General features: G+C 37.9%; 1 protein-coding gene across 1 annotated transcript in view; it reads right to left on the reverse strand.

Moving 5' to 3' along the window:
- Nucleotides 1-22,251, reverse strand: part of MYO1D (myosin ID) — a 315,887-nt gene that overhangs the window by 225,186 nt on the left and 68,450 nt on the right. The window contains exon 15 of the mRNA XM_011992864.1: nucleotides 14,392-14,599. Coding sequence (XP_011848254.1) covers nucleotides 14,392-14,599 — 208 coding nt within the window. The remainder of the gene's footprint in view (nucleotides 1-14,391; nucleotides 14,600-22,251) is intronic.

Here is a 22,251-nt window from a genome sequence, read left to right on the forward strand (position 1 = left end):
AATCCAATTTTCAGATAATGATTCTATTCACACTTTTTCTTTTGGCTGGTTTACAAAATTATTATACTCAGTGAAAATGATTACACTGTATTAACCTTTGATTCTACTTATAATTAACAGTTATTATATTATTCTCAGTTTCAGAATTTACTATTTTCATTATATGTTTATGCTTTAATGAGCCACTTTTAGTCCTTCACAAGATCTTTCTTGTGATAAGGGAGCTAAAGCCATAATATAATCCAATAATAAAAAATGCAAAATGCAAATTTAACAAATAAATATAAGAACATATAAATAATATAAAATTGTTAATTAAGACAAACCAATCAGGCCAGTCCTTGCCATACATAAGCCACATTTCTTTTAATTTTTATTCTTTTTCTAAGATGAGTCTTGCTCTGTTGCCCAGGTTGGAGTGCAGTGGTACCATCTTGGCTCATTGCAACCTCCGTCTCCTGGGTTCAAGCAATTCTCCTGCCTCAGCCTTCCGAATAGCTGGGATTACAGGCGTACATCACCACGCCTGGCTAATTTTTGTATTTTTAGTAGAGACGGGGTTTTACCATGTTGGCCAGGCTGGTCTTGAACTCCTGACCTCGTCATCCGCCTGCCTTGTCCTCCAAATAAGTGCTGGGATTACAGGCATGAGCCACCGTGCCCGGCCCATAAGCCGCCTTTAAAACATGCAATTTTTAAAGATGAAATGATACATCACTGAAAATCATAATTAATATTACATATCAAGTTTCTGAAATACATGGGAACAAAACCCCCAAATGACAGAGATAACTGTTAGACTGCCAGGAACCACTCACTGCCTTAGGTGTTGACGCTGCCCTTTGATAAAGATGAGTGTGCTCCTTTCTCAATGCTGCCTCAGCTCTGGGGGTGGCCACGCCTATCCCTAATCATCTGTGAAAAGACAGTTTCCATTCAACTGGGAACGATGAACAGAAACTAGGGATTATTAATTTTATATGGTATGATAACAGTATGAAGTCCTTATCTATAAAGTCCTTATCTGTAGATTGGTATTTAAGGGTGACAAAAGATATCTGGGATGTTCTTTAAAAACTTCAACCAAACCAAAACAAACACACATAAAAGCATGAGGTGGGTATTAGATAAAGTAAGAATGACAAAATATTGTTAATTGTTGAAACTGGGTGATGGAAACATGGAGATTCATTAAACTGTTCTTCCTATTTTTGTGAATATTTGCAATTTTCCATAATAAAAATATTAAAAAAGAACATACACCTTATTTCACATTATACTCACAAAAAAATCACTGCATGCCAGGCCCTAAAGTAAACCTCAATAAATTCCAGAAAGTAGAAATGGAACATTTAACATTCTGTGATCACAAAGCAGTAAAACTAAAAATTAAGAGCAAAATTGGAAAATGAAAGAAAATACATACACAAAACATTTATCACCTGGAAATGATTTAAAAATTTTTTTTAAAACAACTTTTAGGGAAAAAGAAAATCTAAACATAAGAAATAATTAAATAATAATATATCAGGTCCTACAGATCAGCAGTCTCCAACTTTTTGGCACCAACGACCAGTTTCATGGAAGACAATTTTTCTATAGACTGGGAGGTGGTAGGGGATGGTTTCGGGATGAAACTGTTCCACCAGATCATCAGGCATCATATTCTTATAAGGAGTGTACAACCTAGATCCCTTGCATGGGCATTTCACACACAACAGGGTTCCTGCTCCAGGAGAATCTAATGCCGCTGCTCATCTGACAGGACGTGGAGCTTGCTTGCCCTCCGCTCATCTCCTGCTGTGGGGCCCAGTTCCTAACAGGCCACAAACCAGTACCAGTCTGTGGCACAAGGGTTGGGAACCCCTGATACAGATACAGCAGAAGCAGATCCACAACAAATTTTATAGTTCATTACTAATAAATGTGAAAGAAAAAACTGAATGAAGTATTCAATTCCAGAAGTTGGAGAAAGATAAATTGATTGCCTCTGCTCTTTATATTCCAAAAAGGGGAGGAATTGATAAAAGAAAAAAATTAATAAATTAGAAATAAGAAAATGGGCCGGACACGGTGGCTCATGCCTGTAATCCCAGCACTTTGGGAGGCCAAAGCGGGTGGATCACTTGAGGTCAGGAGTTCGAGACCAGCCTGGCCAACATGGTGAAACCCTGTCTCTACTAAAAATACAAAAATTAGCCAGGTATGGTGGTGTGCGCCTGTAATCCCAGCTACTTGGGAGGTTGAGGCAGGAGAATCTCTTGACTCGGGAGGTGGAGGTTGCAGTGAGCTGTGATCACGCCACTGCACTCCAGCCTGGATGACAGAGTGATACTCCATCTCAAAAAAAAAAAAAAAAAAAAAAAAAAAAAAAAAAAAAAAAAAATGGTAGAATAAATAAATCAGAGCTGATTTTCTGAGGAAAAAAATAAAATACATCATTAACTAAAGTTGATGAAGAAAAAAGATAATAAGCATAAATTAAATTCACAAAACAAGAAACGGTAAGAGGGAATGACTACAGATTCAAGGGAAATGAGAAGAAATGTAAGAGACTACTTTGTTTAATTCTGGTCAATTAGAGAATCTGAATGATTTTCTAGGAAAATATAAATTACCAAAACTAATCCCACAAAATAAAAACAGATCAATTATCACAAAGAACTAGAGTAAGCTGCTGAAGAGTTACACTCCAACAAACACCCCCTTCCAGATGGCTTCACAAGGGAGTTTAACCTCAACAGATTAACTCCAAGGCTAGACTGTTCCAAAATATAGACAAAAAGGGAGAAGTGTCCATTTTATCTTGTTAGGCAAACATCATACTGCTATCAAATTGGTTAGAATTCTCTGTACCGATAATTCAAGAGAAAAAAATGACATGAGCATCCTGATATCTGTTGAAAAGTAATTTGACATAATTCATCTATTCTTGATTTTTAAGGTACATTACTCTTTTTAAAACTTTCATTTTTTTTTTTAAAGACAGGCTCACACTCTGTCACCTAGGCTGAAATTCAGTGCTGCAATCACGTCTTACCATAGCCTAGAACTCCTGGGCTCAAGTGATCTTCCTGCCTCAGTCTTCTGAGTCGCTGGGACTACAGGTGTGCTCCACTATGCTCAGTTAATATTTTATTTTTATTTAAGTAGAGATGGGGTTTCGCTATGTGGCCCAGGCTGGTCTTGAACTCCTGGCCTCAGGTAATACTCCAGCTTCGGCTTCCCAAAGTGCTAGGATTACAGGCGTGAGCCCCCATGCCCTGCCAAAGTACAGTACTCTTAACACAACTCGAATAGATGACTACCTTAGCATGTTTGCATGTTCAAATGTATCTGTGTCAACCAGTATCAATCAAAAGTAGAAACCACTAGAAACATTTCCATTAAGTGCAGGAATACTTCAAGGCTGTCTAACATCACTGCTTAAGGAAAGCTCACAAGGAGGCTACGCAGCAGCCTGGCCCCTCCCCACAATATGACTGCCAGTTTGAGGACAGTGGCCCGGGAGAAGTACAGCTAATCCTGATATAAGAAGAGAAAAAAATTTTCCCATGAACCAGCACGAAGACGATGCTGAGTTTTACATGCTTCTGTTTTTCCTTTCCCACTATTATACTTGTGTGCATATATGTACATGGTGTGCCTACTATTTGTATACACATTATGCATGCACTGATTTATTGATAAAATCACATAGCCCTATTTTTGAACAATATTTTCATAATATTAGTTTGCTAGGGGAAGGCCAAATGTTTATTTTGAATTAAGAAAAGATCCCTAACTACCCTATAATTCCACCTTGAATTCCACATAAAATTAGAAACAATCATATAATTTTAGCCTATATCTTGAATATTTTATTTCACTAGCTTGAGGCTTTTTTTTCCCTGTTCTTGGCTTTATCTTTTTCATATCTTTTTCTCTTTCATGTCTTTCCATAGAGTTTCTTCTCCACTCATTCCTTTGTCCCTCCTCGCCCCCCTACTGCTATTCTGCTTTTGGAATTGCATCAATTTTGCAATGATTTAATAATCAAATTACTATCATCCTCTAATTAGGAGTCTACCAGATAAGCAACAATAAATTCTTGGGACTGAATGCATCTGAATATTTACAGCAAGGATTTATATTATTTCCTGTAAAGACATGTCTGTAGTTTCACACAACTACAATGGAAGACTGCCAACTGACTTCAAATTCAAGCTTGACTGTGGACCCCACAGTTCACTGTATCATGGATGCTACAAGCTGCGAGTCACATTTAGGCCTGGAAAAAAACTGGAAAACTCATAGCATGGAATGTGGAGCAGGTAAGGGCAGCATAATTTAAATTTCCAAAGAGTTGACAATTCTTGCTGCTGTAGAATTCATAAGCTGTAACTGTGATGCTAAGTTACCTACAAATTGCTCAGAGGAAAAAGATTAGAGTCTTAAGACATTACCGTTTTGAGAAATAATTTGTATGTTTAGTAGCTTTCACTGAGTGACAGAGGAAGGGCCTTGCCCTCTTAACTACACCGGAAGAGCTGATTCTATTTCTAGAGCTACAATCAAAGCTATGCAATCTGAAATGGTCCGACTATGTGACACAGTGAGCATTTAAGATCTCTGTCTATAATTAATTATAGATACCCTTTAAAAAAGGGCCAATTTCCCCAGATAAACACAATTCACACAGGCACCTATCTGTGTTATAGTTGGGTCAAGAAATCTATTTTTCCAATTTATCTACCTGTCCAAATTTGTTGTTAATGGACAAAAAACAGACAAACTTTCTCAATTCTTTTCTATCTCCCTTTGAGAATCCATTCTTAACACAACTTTATATATCAATTTTGATCCCTTTTGCTTGTTTTTTTTTTTGAGATAGGTGTCTTGCTGTGTTGCCAAGGGTGGTATTGAACTCCTGGGCTCAAGTGATCCTCCTGCCTTAGCCTCCTGGGTAGGTGAGATTACAGATGCCTGCTACAGTGCCTGGCTATTGACAATTTTGATCTTGCCCTATGATTCCCTAGAATGAGAACACAAATATAAACTATGTATCTACCAAAAAAGAAAGGAAGTTTTCTGAAGGCTTTCATATCCCATCCCTCTTCCAAGACAACAAAACATTTTAGTCTGAATGGTTACAGAATATTAGAGGATTATAAATCTCAGTTATGCATTTGGTACACTGTTTTCATTAAAAATCAGCTAATTGTTAATTATTAGTTAAAAGTTAAAACTACAGTCTTCTTTCAGGATTTCCCCAACCATGCAACAAATAAGTGTCCTATTTTCTGGGAATTAATGAATATGACACATAGAAGATGAATGATAAATCCCAAACCAGAAAGGGCCAGGCTGAAGAAGAAAAAAAGCTAAAATAACAAAATCAATGTGAACAGATTTATCTCATAATACGCTAAATCACTGTATACTTCAACTCAGCTCCATCCGCGTGTTTGCTGCTGAAATGACAACATACTTTACTGATTTCTTAGCACCTCCTTTCTTAAAGCTGTAATTTTGAAAACTTATATAGTTTCTTCAGTGCCTTCTAGAAATACCATCTTAGTGATTTCTCATTCAAATGTGAAATAAGGAACACACACACAAACTCAAATGTAGAGGGTATGTGGGTAAATGAATCAAATGTGCATTATGAAAGATAGAGAAGAATGACCTTTATAAAAATCTCACTGGCTACATTGATTTATTTCTTTTAATGGGTATAGTATAACTGGGGCTTTTTATAAAATACATTTTTCAATATTCAGACAAAATATTCCGGTTTTGAGTCATTCACAAAGAGTGTTTTAAAAAATGAAAATAGTGCATCAGTGAGACAAACTCCTTCACACATTAGTTGGTTGGAGCATAAATTGGTACAATCTTTCTAGGGGCCATTCGAAAATGGGTATAGAAAATCTTAAAAGTGTACATCTTTTAAATCAACAATTTTGTGTCTGAGAATTTATTCCAACAAAATAATCAAGGATATTTAGAAATAGTCAATGGTAGTAGTAGCAGCACTAGTAGTAATAACAGCAGCTAACATTCACTGAATTGTTAGTATTTGTCAAGCACTGCTCTAGGTAAACAGGGATGTGCAATGCAATGAGACCTGTGAGAGTGAAGAATTAGAAACGCCTAAATGCCCAGTAATAGTAGACTGATTGAGGAAATGTAGATTGAGGAATCCTATGAAGGACTAAGTCAGCTATTACAAATATGCAATAAATGTGTAGAGAGGTAAAGATATAACAAAAAAGTATTACACAACAGTGATATAACAATTTAAATTTGCATTTAATATAAAATAACATTTTAAATAATATAAAATTATATTTTTTCATTTTTCGACATGAACTTGTATTGCTACAACTTATCCACTATAAAATCACTAAGTCTTTGCAATCTAGATAGTTATTTCTTTAAAAAAAAGATCTTTCTACTCATTTCACAAATTCCTTACAATATCAAGCACACGACTGAGTACAGCTGACCCTTAAATATCTCAGGTTTGAACTGTGTGGGTCCACTTATACAGAGGTGTTTTTCACCCCAATGCAGATAGAAAATACAATATTCACAGGATGCAAAACCTGCATATACAGAGGGTTGACTGTATACTAAGAGAAACAATATGCACTAAACAGATTATCGTTTTTTTTTTTTTTTTTTTTTTTTTTTTTTAGGCAGACTCTGGCTCTGTCACCCAGGCTGGAGTGCCGTGGCGCCATCTTGGCTCACTGCAAGCTCCACCTCCCGGGTTTACGCCATTCTCCTATCTCAGCCTCCCCAGTAGCTGGGACTACAGGCGCCCGCCACTACGCTCAGCTAATTTTTTGTATTTTTTTTTAGTAGAGACGGGGTTTCACCATGTCAGCCAGGATGGTCTCCATCTCCTGACCTGTGATCCGCTCACCTCGGCCTCCTAAAGTGCTGGGATTACAGGCGTGAGCCACTGCACCCGGCCAATTATCTGTAATTCTTGATACTGAGTAGTTAACGGTTTAGATTATGATAGAAGACTATACATTTTTTTATGCATCGGAAAGTAACACAGTTTGTATCTCTCTAAGAACGACAAATTTTGGAGGTTCTGGTTTTAGTTAATGATATGATTTGGCTGTGTCCCCACCCAAATCTCATCTTGAATTGTAGCTCCCATAATTCCCACGTTCTGGGAGGGACCTGGTGGGAGGTAATTGAATCATGGGTGCTGTTTCCACCACACTGTTCTCATGGTAGTGAATAAGTCTCACGAGATCTGATGGTTTTATAAGAGAAAATCTGTTTCACTTGCCTCTCATCTCTCTCTTTGCCGGCCACCATGTTAAGACATGCCTTTCACCTTCTGCCATGATTGTGAGGCCTCCCCAGTCAGGTGGAACTGTGAGTCAATTAAACCTCTTTCCTTCATAAATTACCCAGTCTTGGGTATGTCTTTATTAGCAGCATAAGACCAGACTAATACAATCAACATTTTTGACTGTCCCTTCTACAACTTTACCAATACATCTCTAATTTTTTTTTTTTTTTTGGAGATGGAGTCTCACTCTGTCATCCAGGCTGGAGTGCAGTGGCACAATCTTGGGTCACTGCAACTTCTCCCTGTGATTCAAGCAATTCTCGTTCTTCAGCCTCCTGAGTAGCTGGGATTATAGGTGCACGCTACCACATCCGGTTAATCTTTGTATTTTTAGTAGAGATGGGGTTTTGCCATAGTTGGCCAGGCTGGTTTTGAACTCCTGGCCTCAAGTGATCTGCCCGCCTCAGCCTCCCAAAGTGCTGGGATTACAGGCATGAGCCACCGCACCTAGCCTAAATCTCTATTAAGACACAGAAAACGTATGAAAATACACCTAAAGCCAGGTTCTCAGATATTAAAATCTATTATGCTGTACTACAACAAAAACAGCATGGTATTGCCATAGGAATTGATTGTAAAATAAAATGATGAGTCCTGAAATACATTCATGAATGTATGGAAGATTAACACTGAACAAAGGTGAAATTTCAATTTAGTGGAAAAAAGAGAAATGTTTAAATAAACAAAATTAAAACATCTAGTTATTCACCTGGAACAAAATCATGTACAAAAATAAATTCCAGATCTATAATTTTTTTTTTTTTTAAGATGGAGTCTCACTCTGTCGCCCAGGCTGGAGTGCAGTGGCCCGATCTCAGTTTACTGCAAGCGCCGCCTCCCGAGTTCACACCATTCTCCTGCCTCAGCCTCCCGAGTAGCTGGGACTACAGGCGCCCACCACCACGCCTGGCTAATTTTTTGTATTTTTAGTAGAGACGGGGTTTCACCGTGTTAGCTAGGATGGTCTCGATCTCCTGACCTCATGATCCACCCACCTTGGCCTCCCAAAGTGCTGGGATTACAGGTGTGAGCCACTGCACCCAGCCCCCCAGATCTATTAATTTTTTTAGAAGAAACCCAGATGCTATAAAGAAAAAGAAGACAAATTTCATTATATTGAGAGTGAAAATTTTCACATGGAAGAGTTTACGATGAACAGAGTCAAATGACAACTCTAAAAAAATAACTGTGATATATAATATTAATGCATTTTATATACAGATAGTTCCCACAAATTCATAGGAAAAATATGAACCATCCAATATAAACATGGGCCGAGAATATAAGTAACAAGAGAGGCAATCCAAAAAGTCAATAAGCACACACTCAAGGGTAGTCACGGAAATTAAAAAATGTAGAAATAAGGTATCATTTCTTACTGATCACAATGGAAAAAATTAAATAGCCTGGTAAAAGCCACTGTGGTAAAAATTTAGAGAAAAGAGTTCACTTGCATTGTGGGTTGAAATATTTCTTAAGATTAAAACCATATATACTCTTCACTTAACAATCTCACTCCTGGGAATCCAGTGCATAGAAATGAACGCACAAGTATGGAAGGCTACATGTATAAATATATCTATTAAAGTTTAGGGAAAACTATGGGGGTTCTCAGAAAAGAGTTTACATAGCAGGCCTGAGACTACTATGCTTACAGTGGTCTGCTTGCAAGGTTGGTCCTTGTGGTGGCAAGCCACCCAGGTGCCAAGACAAGAGACCGAGGGCACGAGCTGTTCCAGCATAATAAAATATATAAAACAAGAGTTATACTAGATCTAGATCATAGACATGATTATATATGAATATCATTAATCACTAGTTTGTAGCACTTACTCTTTATTCCAATATTATAATAATCTTTACTCTACAATTATAACCTAGGAAAAACCAGGCCATACAGAGCTGAAGGGACATAGAGAGAAGGGACTAGAAGACAAGAGTGTGAGCCCTCTGTCACGCCCAGACAGGGCCACTAGAGGGTTCCTCGGTCTAGCGGTAACACCAGCATCTGGGAAGATGCCCATTGCCAAGCGGACCATGGTCTAGCGGTAGCGTCAGTGCCAAGGAAAAACACCCACTACTTAGCAGACCAGGAAAGGGAGTCTCCCTTTCCCCGGCAGAGTTTGGAGAAGACTCTACTCCTCCACCTCTTGTGGAGGGCTTGATATTAGTCAGGCCCACCCGCAGTTATCTGGAGGCCTAACCATCTGCCTGTGATGTTGTGTCTCAGTGGTCACACTACTAGTCTGTTTTCATGTTCCATCCTGTACACCTGGCTCTGCCTTTTAGATAGCAGTAGCAAAATTAGGGAAAGTACTAAAAGTCTGTGATATGCAGAAATAATGGCGTAAGCTGTCTCTCTCTCTCTGCTTCGGCTGCCAGGCAGGGGAGGGCCCCCCTGCCCAGTGGACACATGACCCATATGACATTACCTATCACTGGAGATGGCTCACACTCCTTACCCTGCCCCTTTGTTTTGTATCCAATAAATATCAGTGTAGCCTGGCATTCGGGGTCACTATCGGTCTCTGTGTCTTGGTGGTAGTGGTCCCCCAGGCCCAGCTGTCTTTTATTTGTCTTATGTCTTCATTTCTACAATCTCTCATCTCCACACACAAGGAGAAAAATCCACCGACCCTGTGGGGCTGGTCCCTACAGGTCCTTGGCTGGTGTCTGGGAACTTGCTGGTCAACAGTTCCCTACGTTGATACAAAACTTTCCCTGAGTGATGAGATTGGTTTATTGTGTTTAAACTGTGTTTATACAAAAAATGTAAATTGTGCTGAATACCTGATTTCTCTTCTGAGAAACTGGAATTTTGGTAAATGATAAGTAGAAGGTGCCTAAATAACCAGTTCCCAGTAAAAACTTTGAGTACTGAGTCTCTAAAGAGCTCCCCTGGTAGGCAACACTTGGCATGTGTTGACACAGCTCACTGCTGGAGGAACTGAGTGCATCTGGTACCACTCTACCGGGAGAAGACTCTTGGAAGCCTGCTCCTGGTTTCCTCTGGATCTCACTCCTTATGCCTTTTCCCTTTGCTGATTTTGCTTTGATCCTCTTGCTGTAATAAATTCTATTCATCAGTACAACACTATGCTGAGTCCTGTGAATCCTTCTAGTGAATCATCAAAATGGGTTAGTCTTGAGGACTCTCAACATAAGGGGTAAGAAGAAATGTGGGCAGAGAGGATAAATGTGGGGAAAAAAGAGAGTACAAATTATTGCAGAAAAAAGAGAGAGTTGATCATAAAAATACACTCATATCAACTATGATCTCGTTTATATTATATTAGATATGTTTGTCTATATGCACAGAAAGATATCAAAAAGGATGACCACCACAATGTTAATGATGTTACCTCTGGATGGCGGGGTTTTAGGTGACTTTTTCACATTTTCCCTTACATTTTTTGTATGTTTTAAATTTGTTCTTACAATGAGCACAATTTATTTATATAATCAGTACAGCTATTTTTATTTTAAAAGGAAATAAAAATCAATTGTTGGAGATTTTTGTTTATAATAACAGTTCCTGATACTGTCTCTCCTAACTTCCCATTAAATTTCTATAAGGATACAGAAAAAGTAAAAACACACATCACATGGTTAGGTGACTGATGATCCATTCCCAAAAGCCCAGAGAAATTTCCTCTAATTTTATGACCTGTGGAGTTGATCTAAAAAACATAATCAGTAGGTCACACATAAGATACCCTGCAACGGTCTCCTTAAGCATAGGGAAGGAGACCGTTATATTCCCTACTCCACTGCCTTATGGTGAAGAAATGTGAGATCTGTCTCACAGAGAAGACTGGACAGTTTTCCCTTCACTGCACATACGATAATGTTTGAAGCCATTGTCCCTTCTCTTTTAGAATCTCTTTCCTAGAGAGAGACTAATTTTTCACCAGAAAAAAAAGCAGAGATAGGGACTGGTAATGGCACTCAGCATTTCTAGAAGCACAGTGCTGTCAGAGAGAACCAGGAAAGGAAGAAGCCTACTGGCTGCAGCCCTAGTAGCACACCTGGAATTGTATCTTTTTATGTATGAGCCGGGCCCATCTTTGGCTAGCAGAGCTGCCACAGACTTAAGTCTGTGGGACACTGACAATTGTGAAGGAAGTAAACAAACTATCGCTGTAGATTTAAAAAGAGGAATCTACCAGGCGCCATGTAGACAGAAAGTGAGTTCCAGGGTAGAGTGATTATGTAGTTTCTCCATACTGGAACACTTTGAGAGTAAAAGGGGTACTACTAATAGTCACAACAGGCAATTGCCATAAACCAGGACTGTCCTAAGCAAACTGAGAGGTATGGCTACCCTGGTTCAGAGCCTAACTCTGAGCTCGAATCAATCTCTTGAACAGGTAGAAAGAAAAAAGACACAGTAACAGATCTGGGGGCGGGGGCAAAAACCCCTAAAAACAAGCCTACAGGTAAGTACTTAAGATCCAAGGGAAAGGATTCCAGGACTTGAAGACAGAGAAGAACAGATACTTGAAAATAATTTACTATGGCAGAAAACAGAGATCCAACATGAAAATTTACAAGCATTCTTGAGAAATAAAACAGAACTCAATGAAAGCAACATTAAAAAAAATTAATAGAAGGAAAATGTTTTGGGATGAAACAGAATTTAGTATTCCAGTCCAAATGTTTTCCTGAGTTCTAGGCAAAATAAATAAAAAGAAACCAACACTTAGAAACATCTTGGCAACTGGAAGAAAAAACTCATTATTTATACATGATATAATTATTTACCTAGGAAAGCCAACAGAATCAACAAATATAAATCAAGAAAGGTTTAATTCTAGATTTAGATAAAGCAACATACGTCAATATTATTTCTCTGTACTAACATTGCCATATAGAAAATATAATTTAAAAATTCACATCAGCAACAAAAATAATAAAGTATCCAGGAATTAACCACGAATTCATAGGGCCTAAGTCTAAAGTTTAACAAAGATGATTTAAGTAAATCTATATTACACTCTTAATAGATGATTTAATATTGTAGAAATGTTAATCATTTCAAATTAATTTATATTCAGTTCAATCCTAATAAAAATTATTGAATTTAATAAACTTATGCACATTAAAATGTATACTGCAGAATAAAGGTCTATGTATCGGTTAATCAACCTTAATAAAGAAATAGAAAAGATAAACTCTCTAATACACTAATATATATTATAATAAAAGCTGTGTTGCATTAGTGCAAAAACAGGCAAATAGAAAAATGGAACAGAATAGAGTACACAGAGATAGGGGGTGTGTGTGTGTGTGTGTGTGTGTGTGTGTGTGTGTAATAGTGTGAATAAAACTATTTCCTATCTACATACAGGAACTTAATATATAATAAAAGTGGCACTGCAAATCAATGGGAAAAGGACAGATTGCTTAGTAGACGATATTGAGAAAACTTTCTCACCATATGGAGAAAAATAAAATTAGTTTCCTATATAAAACCACGTATGTAGGTGGATTCTAAATGAATTAAAGACCTAAATGTGAAAGGTAAAACTGTACAGTTCATAGAAGAAAATACAGAATATCTTTGTGACTGAGAGTCATGAAAAGCCTTCTTAAAGAAAATTCCAAATCACAAACTATAAGGCAAAATATTGAAAAATTTGATTATGTCAAAATTAAGAATTTGGTCCAACAAAGCATCTTATGGATAAAGTTCATCAGAATGCTTACAGAATAGGAGAATATATAACGTCTAAAGTAAATAAGAGGTTAATGTTTGGAATATTGAAGGCATTTCTGCTAATCAACAAGAAAGTACCAGCTCGAGTAGAAAAATAGACAAAGAATATGAACACACAGTTTACAGGAAAATGCAGCAAGCAAAGAAGCCTTTAATGAGATAATCAAACTCAAAGGTAATCAGAGAAATACAAGGTAAAACAACAATGAGATATCATTCTATCTATTAATCTGACAAAATGTAGGTAGCTGGAAGATAGTGGTAGGGATATGGCATGCAGTAACCCTCATATACATACAGCTGTTGGTGGTGCAAACTGGCTCATGCGTGACAACTTGGCACTATTTATATCAATTAGGTATACACATGCCCTATGATCCAGCAACATTTCTCCTAGGTATATATCCCAAGGACATCCTCACAGAGGTACATGATTTTTCATATAGCTCTACAATTTTTTGCATTAAAATAGTTCATATGGAAGATATGGGAAAGGCTATGGGGGATAAAAAGACATACATGAATGAGTGAATGAAATGAGAAGGGGCCTTGCACAGACCAATGATGATAGGTACAGTACCATCAACTAACAAGCATTGAGTCAACACTGCGGACAAGTGGTGGTGAGCGGGTAATGATAGGTGAAGGAGGCAATTTCAAAACATGTTGGCAACATTTTTTAATTACAAGGTTTAGAAGTCCTTTACGTGACTAGGCTTGGTGGCTCATTCCTGTAATCTCAGCACTTTGGGAGGCTGAGGAGCACAGATCACGAGGTCACGAGTTTGAGACCAGCCTGACCAACATGGTGAAACCCCATCTCTACTAAAAATATGAAAATTAGCTGGGTGTGGGGGTGTGCGTCTGTAATCTCAGCTACTTGGGAGGCTGAGGCAGGAGAATCGCTTGAACCCTGGAGGTGGAGGTTGTAGTAAGCCAAGAATGTGCCACGGCACTCCAGCCTAGGCGAGATGAGTGAGACTCCGTCTCGAGAGAAAAAAAAAAAAAGTCCTTTACACATTTAAGCTGATGGCAAAAACATAGTTAAGGGTAAAAGACAGAAAAACTGGTTCAGACATCTCTCCAAGTTTAAAGACAAAATGTCTTCAGAGTTTTGAAGATAAAATAATTTTGAACTTGGGCAACCAAGTAAGTTTTCCATGTGTGAAGGCAACAGAAAACATTTCAAGATATGCATAGACACAAAACAACATACCATCCAGGAATATTTCTTGAATTAAATAAAATATGCAACAAATTTTTAAGAACATAAAAGCAACATCTTATCCTTATATAGAAAATATAAAATTACCTTTTGTAGAAAGAGAACAATCCTTATGAGCATCTGGGCACGGAGTTCTTCCAAGGTAAACAACGTTCGGGGTGTTCGAATGAAAATTTTGGTCTTCCCATAAGCTACATCATCCTGAAAACCACACCGTTCAATCAGTTTCTTGACAGCCTCTTTATCTGAAGGAAGGTCATGGTTGGGCCAGGTGAATTCAGAGATCATCTTATACCTGGATGAAAAAAAGAAATAGGGTTAAGGGAGAAAACCATATGGTCATCTCAATAGAAAACTATTCAATAAAATTCAAGACACCTCGTAAAAAACCAAACCAAATCTTAGCAAACTATCAATAGAATTTCATTAGCCTCATAAGGTATGCAAAAAAAGTCTTCAGTAAAATAAAACACTTTAAGATAACTCTTACTAAACTAGGTATAGAAGGGACTTCCTCAAACTCATAAAGTCTGTTTGCCAAAATCCTACAGCAAATATTGTTCATAAAAGGGTAACCTTAGAAGCATTCTTTTTACAAACAGCTACAAGAGAAGGGTGGCTCTGTCATGGGTCCTGCTCAGCATTGCTCTGGAGGTCTAGTCAACATAGTGAGACCAAGAGATAATTGGTAAATGACTGAGGGAAAAACAAAATGGATACTACTTATGTATAATGTAACTTTCCTCAAAGGAAATCAAGCAGATCTCTAGATAAAAAAAATTTTTTAAAAAAACTATTATAACTAAAAGAAAATTAAATAGCGGTGTTGCTGCACATAAGAGCAACACACAAAAATTAATTGCATTTCTACATATGAGCAGTCAACAGCTCCTTGCCATGTGGGCCTCTCATAAGGCAGCTCACCACACGGCGGCTTGCTTGAGTGTGAGTGTGAACAAGACAGAAGTCACAGAGTCACAGTATTTTGTGGCCTAATCTCAAAAGTGACATCCTATCACTTTTGCCATATTCTACTTTGTCAGAAGCAAATCACTAGGTCTAGCCTACACTCACGGGAAGGGGATTACACAGGGCATGGATACCAGGAGGTAGAGGGCATCTTAGAAGGCTGCCTATCACAGAGTTTTTTCCACCATGCAAAGCTGTTTAATACATGTAGTCAAATTTAGCTTTTTTCTTATAATACATCTAAATTTTAAGTCATTGTATGAAAGGCTTTCTTCACTTGGGTTACAGAGTAATGCATTTATGTTTTCTTCTAGTACTTGTATGTTTTCCTTTTTCACATTTAGATTTCTGATCATTTAGATAGTTTTTTGGTATATGGTGTGAGGTATGGATCTAATTTTATCTTTTAACAAATGGCTGTCTAGCCGTTCCAACACTATTAAAAAGTTCATCTTTCCCCCTCTGTGATTAACATGCTGCCTTTATCATATGTTCTTCAGTTTATTTCTGGACTTTCTGGTCTGTTTCATTGCCGTGTCTGTCCATCTGTGCATCACTACCACATGGTTTTAATTATAGAGGATACAAGTACATTTTAATGTTTTTTCCTAATTCTTTTCTTTTTTAAAGGTCTTTCTAGTTATTCTGGCACACATATTTTTCCATATGAACTTCAGAATCAAGTTTTATAGTTTCAGGCAAAAAAACCAGAATCCAGTGAACAAACAATTTTTAAAGACCCAAACCACCCTTGATAGTTTTATTGGGTTGAAACATTAAATACATTATTATTATTATTATTACTATTATTATTATTTTGACACAGAGTCTCACTCTATTGCCCAGGCTGGAGTGCAGTGGTGCGATCTCAGCTCACTGCAACCTCCGCCTCCCAGTCCAAGCGATTCTCCTGCCTCAGCCTCCTGAGTAGCTGGGATTACAGGCACCTACCATGCCCAGCTAATTTTTGTGTTAACAGTAGAGATGGGGTTTTACCATGTTGGCCAGGCTGGTCTTGAACTCCTGACCTCAAGTGATCTGCCCGCCTTGGCCTCTCAAAATGCTGGGATTATAGGCAAGAGCCACTGCACTCAGAGAATCTATTAATTTTATATGGTGTTCAGTTGTTCTATCCAAGAACAAGAGATGTCTTCCCACTTGATCTACTCTGCTTTGTGCCTTACATGAATCTTTAAAGTTTTCTCATAGGCCTTTTCTTTCTTTCTTTCTTTTTTTTTTTTTTTTAAATAATTATTTTATTTTTTAAGTTCTGAGGTACATGTGCAGAATGTGCAGGTTTGTTACACAGGCAAATGTGTGCCACGGTGGTTTGCTGTACAAATCAGACCATTACCTAGGTATTAAGTCCAGCATCCATTAGCTATTCTTCCTGATGATCTCTATTCTCCCACACCAACCCCAACAGGCCCCAGTGTGTGTTATTCACCCCCATATGTCCATGTGTTCTCATTGTTCAGTTCCCACTTATAAGTGAGAACATGTGGGGTCTGGTTTTCTGTTCCTATGTTAGTTTGCTGAGGATAGTGGCTTCCAGCTCCACCCATGTCCCTGAAAAGGGTATTAACCTCTTTCCTTTTTACAGCTGCATAGTATTCCATGGTGTGTGTGTACCACATTTTCTTTATCTAGTCTATCATTGATGGGCATTTGGGTTGACTCCATGTTTTCACTATTTTGAATAGTGCTGCAATGAACATACCTGTGCACATATCCACAAAAACAAGCAATGGGGAAAGGATTCTCTATTTAATAAATGATGCTGGGAGAACTGGCTAGCCATATGCAGAAAACTGAAATTGGATCCCTTCCTTACACCTTATATAAAAACTAACTCAAGATGGATTAAAGACTTAAATGTAAAACCCTAAACTATAAAAACCGTAGAAGAAAATCTAGGCAATACCATCAAGGATATAGGCATGGGCAAAGACTTTATGATGAAATCACCAAAAGCAATTGCAAAAAAAGCAAAAATGACAAATTAAAGAGCTTCTCCACAGCAAATGAAATTATCATCAGAGTGAACAGACAACTTACAGAATGGGAGAAAATTTTTGCAATCTATCCATCTGACAAAGGACTAATATCTAGAATCTAAAAGGAAATTAAGCAAATGTATGTACAAGAAAAAAATCAATCCCATTAAACAGTAGGCAAAGGATATAAACAGACACTTCTCGAAAAAAGACATACATGCAGCCAACATATAAAAAACATCTCAACATCACTGATCATTAGAGAAATGCAAATCAAAACCACAATGAGATACCATCTCACACCAGTCAGAATGGTGATTAGTGAAATGTCAAGAAACAACAAATGCTGGCAAGGTTGCAGAGAAATAGGAACGCTTTTATACTATTGGTGGGAATGTAAATTAGTTCAACTACTGTGGAAGACAGTCAATTCCTCAAAGATTTAGAACCGGAAATACCATTTGACCCAGCAATCCCATTACTGGGTATATACCTAAAGGAATATAAATCATTCATAGGGCTTTTCATATTTCTTGTTAAAATAGTAGATATGTAGGCAGCATCTGTTAATTACTCCCTAATTACAGTTAATTACTTCCTTCTTCTTGACATATCTCTTTTCTTAGATTCCATGACAGCATGCTCTCCTTCTGCCTCTCTGGATATTTCTTGTCAATCTGATTTTCTGTCTACTTTCGCTACTATTATATCCCCAAATGCAGGCGTGTCCCAAGGCTAAGATCAGGACTTCTCTCTATGTATCCTCTCCCCACATTACCTCATCTAGTCCACTTACTTTCAATAAAACATTCCAAATATAAAAACAAAAATATATATTTTATAGGTATATAAAATATAAAAATATACTTTCCATTTGTGTATCATCCCTAGTCTAGCGCTCAGTTATGAGCTTCAGATTTATATATCCAAAGTCTACACAGGTCTTGAAGGCATCTTAATTACTCTTTCAGTCTTTTCCTACCTCAATCTACCCAGTTACTAAAGCCAGGATCCTGAGAATACTTTTATTCTTTCCCTCTCTATCATGATTTCTAATCCATCATTAAGTTCTATTGACTCTACCCCCAAAATATATTTAAAATTTTACAGTTCTCCTCATCCTTACTGCTTCAATTCAAAGGCAAGCCACCTTCTAGTTTACAACAGACTCCTAAATTGTTTTCCGTTTCCTTTCCAATCCATTCTGCATACATCGGTCAGAGTAGTTTTCTAAAAAGCTTGAAATCATTTTTGTCTTTGGCTGCTTTCCTTCCTCACTATCCTTCAATCATGTTGACTTCTTTGGGGTTCTGTAATACGGTTGCCTCCTTCCTGCTTCAGAGTCTTTGCACATGCTGTTCCCACTGCCTGGAATACATTTTACCTAGTCCTTGAAAGTCTGGCTCCTTCCCATCCTTTAGTCTTTTCTTGATCTTTGTATATCAACAAACCCCCTACCCCCAATATGCTCTCTAAGGCTACTAGTTTTATTTATTCTTTTCTCACATCATTTATCACAGCTTGTAATCATACTGATTTGTGGGTTTATCTGCTTAATGTCAGTCTCCCTCCTTAGTCTGTGGCTACTATGAAGGCAGGGACTTTGTTTTGTTCCCTACTATATACCATGTGCCTATCACGTTGCCTGCTATACTATGAGGCAATAGATATTTGCAGAATGAATGAAAGGAAATCATTTAAAGCTTACTCACTTGCTAGATGGGGGCAGAGATCAAAGCCCAATGAAAAAGTTCTAATATAAAGACAGAGGTAATACCAAACAATGTCACATGAAAAAACACGAAATCAGAAACCTCTCAAATTCGTTACCAAACTATAGTAGGGGTCTACATCTGGGTCATCATATGGGTAGTGCTGGTGTGTGTTTGTTTCAGGCACACTGCAGAAACTGGATTGCTATCCTACAGCCCCACTGCTCAGCTCCCATGGCAGGGGAGAGGCACTCTGCCTTCCTTCATGCCGGCAAAGTGCATGACCCTGGTTCTCTGGCAAACCAGCAATCTGAACTTGCTAATTAAAAAGTTGAACTCATCTGCTTTCTGACAGTGAGTTTTACCTCCCTAAAGGACTAACTTTTAAGGTTATCAGCATGTTTTAAATCCTTCTCTCTTTTCTCAGTAAAATAAATGAAAGTGATGAAAAGTCACAAGCAAAAATTTAGGTTCAAACCTAAACTACTTGCAAAAATCTGCAAAATCTAAAAGGAAAAATTCACTGTAGAAAATATTACCTTTTCTCTCATCGTCACTGGATGAGCCACATAAAATGGGGATAATGTATATTCCTCATGTGGTTGTCAGTTTCAGTGACTTACTACATGTGAAATGTTTAAAACAGTATCTAGTACATCCAGTAAACATTTCAAAATATTCACAACTATTATTATAACTCACTTGAAAATTTCAACACATAATTTTTTTTCCTGTCTAGTTAATCACAGTCTATATCCCTTCCATAAACAGGACAAAATCTTTAATTATCTCTACTTCTCACTCCCATTTTAATTTTAGTTCTAGATTATTACTAAAGACTACTTTCCCACCTTTACAATCACTACTTGTTTAGATTTAACAAAAAGTTTTACAGATTTCTTTGCTCAATGTTGCTTTTTTGCATATATCCTGCCACATGTTTCCTTTCTGCATTCATCTTTCTTTTTGCTGAAGTACATCCTCTAGGACATTTTTCAGAGGGTCTATGAATAATAAACTTTCTCAAACTAGGTATGCCAGAAAATGCTATTTATTTTAATCACACTCTTGAATGGTATTTTGACACAGAATACAATTCTAGACATGAAGGCCCTTTCCCTGCACTGTGAAAGCATTTTGCTCCTTCGTCTATTTGATCAAATGTTCATGAGCCAGATGTCAGCGTGATTCTCTCCCCCCATAGGCAGTTTGTCTTTTTCTCTTGGGAGCTATAAATATTTTTCTTTAACATTCTAAAAGTGAACAAATGTATTTTTAAGTTTTAAAAAAATTCTTATGCTTGACAATCAGTGTATCTTTTTAATCTGAAGATTCATCTTTTTTCAGTTCAGGCAAATCCCTGGCCACTGTTTGAATAGGGCCTCTCTCCTATTCTTGGTGTTCTTTCCTCTAGTCCTTCTGTTACATGGGTTTTGCTGCTCCTGGATCAACTTTACATGTGGCTAGACCTTTCTTGAATACTTCCCATCTTTTTTTTCTTTGTGATGAGATCCGGAACAAGACTTCAGCTTGATCCTCTGGCCCACTAATTCACTTTTCTAAAAAGTTTAGTTTTTAAAAAAATTTTAAAAATTGTGATCAACTTTACATGTACTAAAATACACACACTGAAGTATATAATTCAATAAATTTTGACGAATGTGTATACTCATGAAACCGACACCCCAGTCAAGATATATCATCTCAGAGAGTTCCCCCATTCTGCTTTCCAGTCTGCAGACAGAGGTCATACCAATACATAGCTAACCACTATTCTGATTTCTATCACCATAAATTAGTTTTGCCTGCTCTTGAACTTCATGTAAAGGGCAGCATAAAGTTGCTACACTTTTCTTCTTAAAATGTCATCTTCTGGCTGGGCATGGTGGCTCATGCCCATAATCCCAGCACTTTGGGAGGCTGAGGCGGTTGAATCATCTGAGGTCACGAGGTTGAGACCAGCCTTGCCAACGTGGTGAAACTCTGTCTCTATTAAAAATGAAAAAAAATTAGCTGGGCTTGGTGACGTGCCCCTGTAATCCCAGCTACTTGGGAGGCTGAGGTGGGAGAATTGCTTGAACCTGGGAGGTGGAGCTGCAGTGAGGTAAGATGGTGCCACTGCACTCCAGCCTAGGTGACACAGCAAGACCTTATCAAAAAAAAAAAAAAAAAAAAGCCATTTTCTCTTAGCTTCTGTGACATAATCCTCTTCTGGTTTTTCTTGTACCTCATTGGTTGCTGCTTCTCTTATCTTTGCTGGTTCTTTCATGCCAGACCACAAATATAAACATTGTCATGGACCTCCTTCTCTTCACTATACAGTCCCAAGACTTTCTATGTAATCTATGTTACCAGTGACTCCCAAATCTCTTATCTGCAGCCTAAACTTCTTTCCAGAACTCCAGGTATGAAAGTTTAATGGCTTAAAATTTCCGCCTAGATATTTAGTAGGATTTCAAAGTGAACATAGGCTGGGTGTGGTGGCTCACGCCTGTAATCCCAGCACTTTGGGAGGCCGAGGCGGGAGGATCACGAGGTTGGGAGATTGAGACCATCCTGGCTAACACAGTGAAACTCCGTCTCTACTAAAAATACAAAAAAATTAGCCGGGCGAGGTGGCGAGCGTCTGTAGTCCCAGCTACCTGGGAGGCTGAGGCAGGAGAATGGTGTGAACCCGGGAGGCGGAGCTTGCAGTGAGCCGAGATCGCACCACTGTACTCCAGCCTGGGTGACAGAGCGAGACTTCGTCTCAAAACAAAAAAAAAAAAAAAGTGAACATAGAGATGTTTCAAAGTTAACACAGTCAAGAGAATAATCTTGATTCCATCGTTACTCCTGTTCCATATCCTCTTCCTCAAAATTATTTTACCCAATTTTATCTCAGCAAATGGTACTGCACTTACCTAGATGCTCAAGCCAAAATCTAATTTTCATCCTTCATTCCTCTTTATTCCTGTTTCATCATATCCAATCCATGAGCGAGTCTTGTCAACTTTATCCCTCAAACATATCCCAAATCTGTCCAATGCTCTTGTATCTACAGTAGTCCCTTACTGAAGGCACTATCATCAAGCCCTGTCTCCCGGACTCCTGCAATAGCATGGTGCCACTGCACTCCAGCCTAGGTGACACAGCAAGACCTTATCAAAAAAAAAAAAAAAAAAAAAAGCCATCTTCTCTTAGCTTCTGTGACATAATCCTCTTCTGGTTTTTCTTGTACCTCATTGGTTGCTGCTTCTCTTATCTTTGCTGGTTCTTTCATGCCAGAC

This window comes from Mandrillus leucophaeus, unplaced genomic scaffold (genome assembly GCF_000951045.1).
Source record: "Mandrillus leucophaeus isolate KB7577 unplaced genomic scaffold, Mleu.le_1.0 Scaffold419, whole genome shotgun sequence".
Classification (NCBI taxonomy): Eukaryota; Metazoa; Chordata; class Mammalia; order Primates; family Cercopithecidae; genus Mandrillus; species Mandrillus leucophaeus.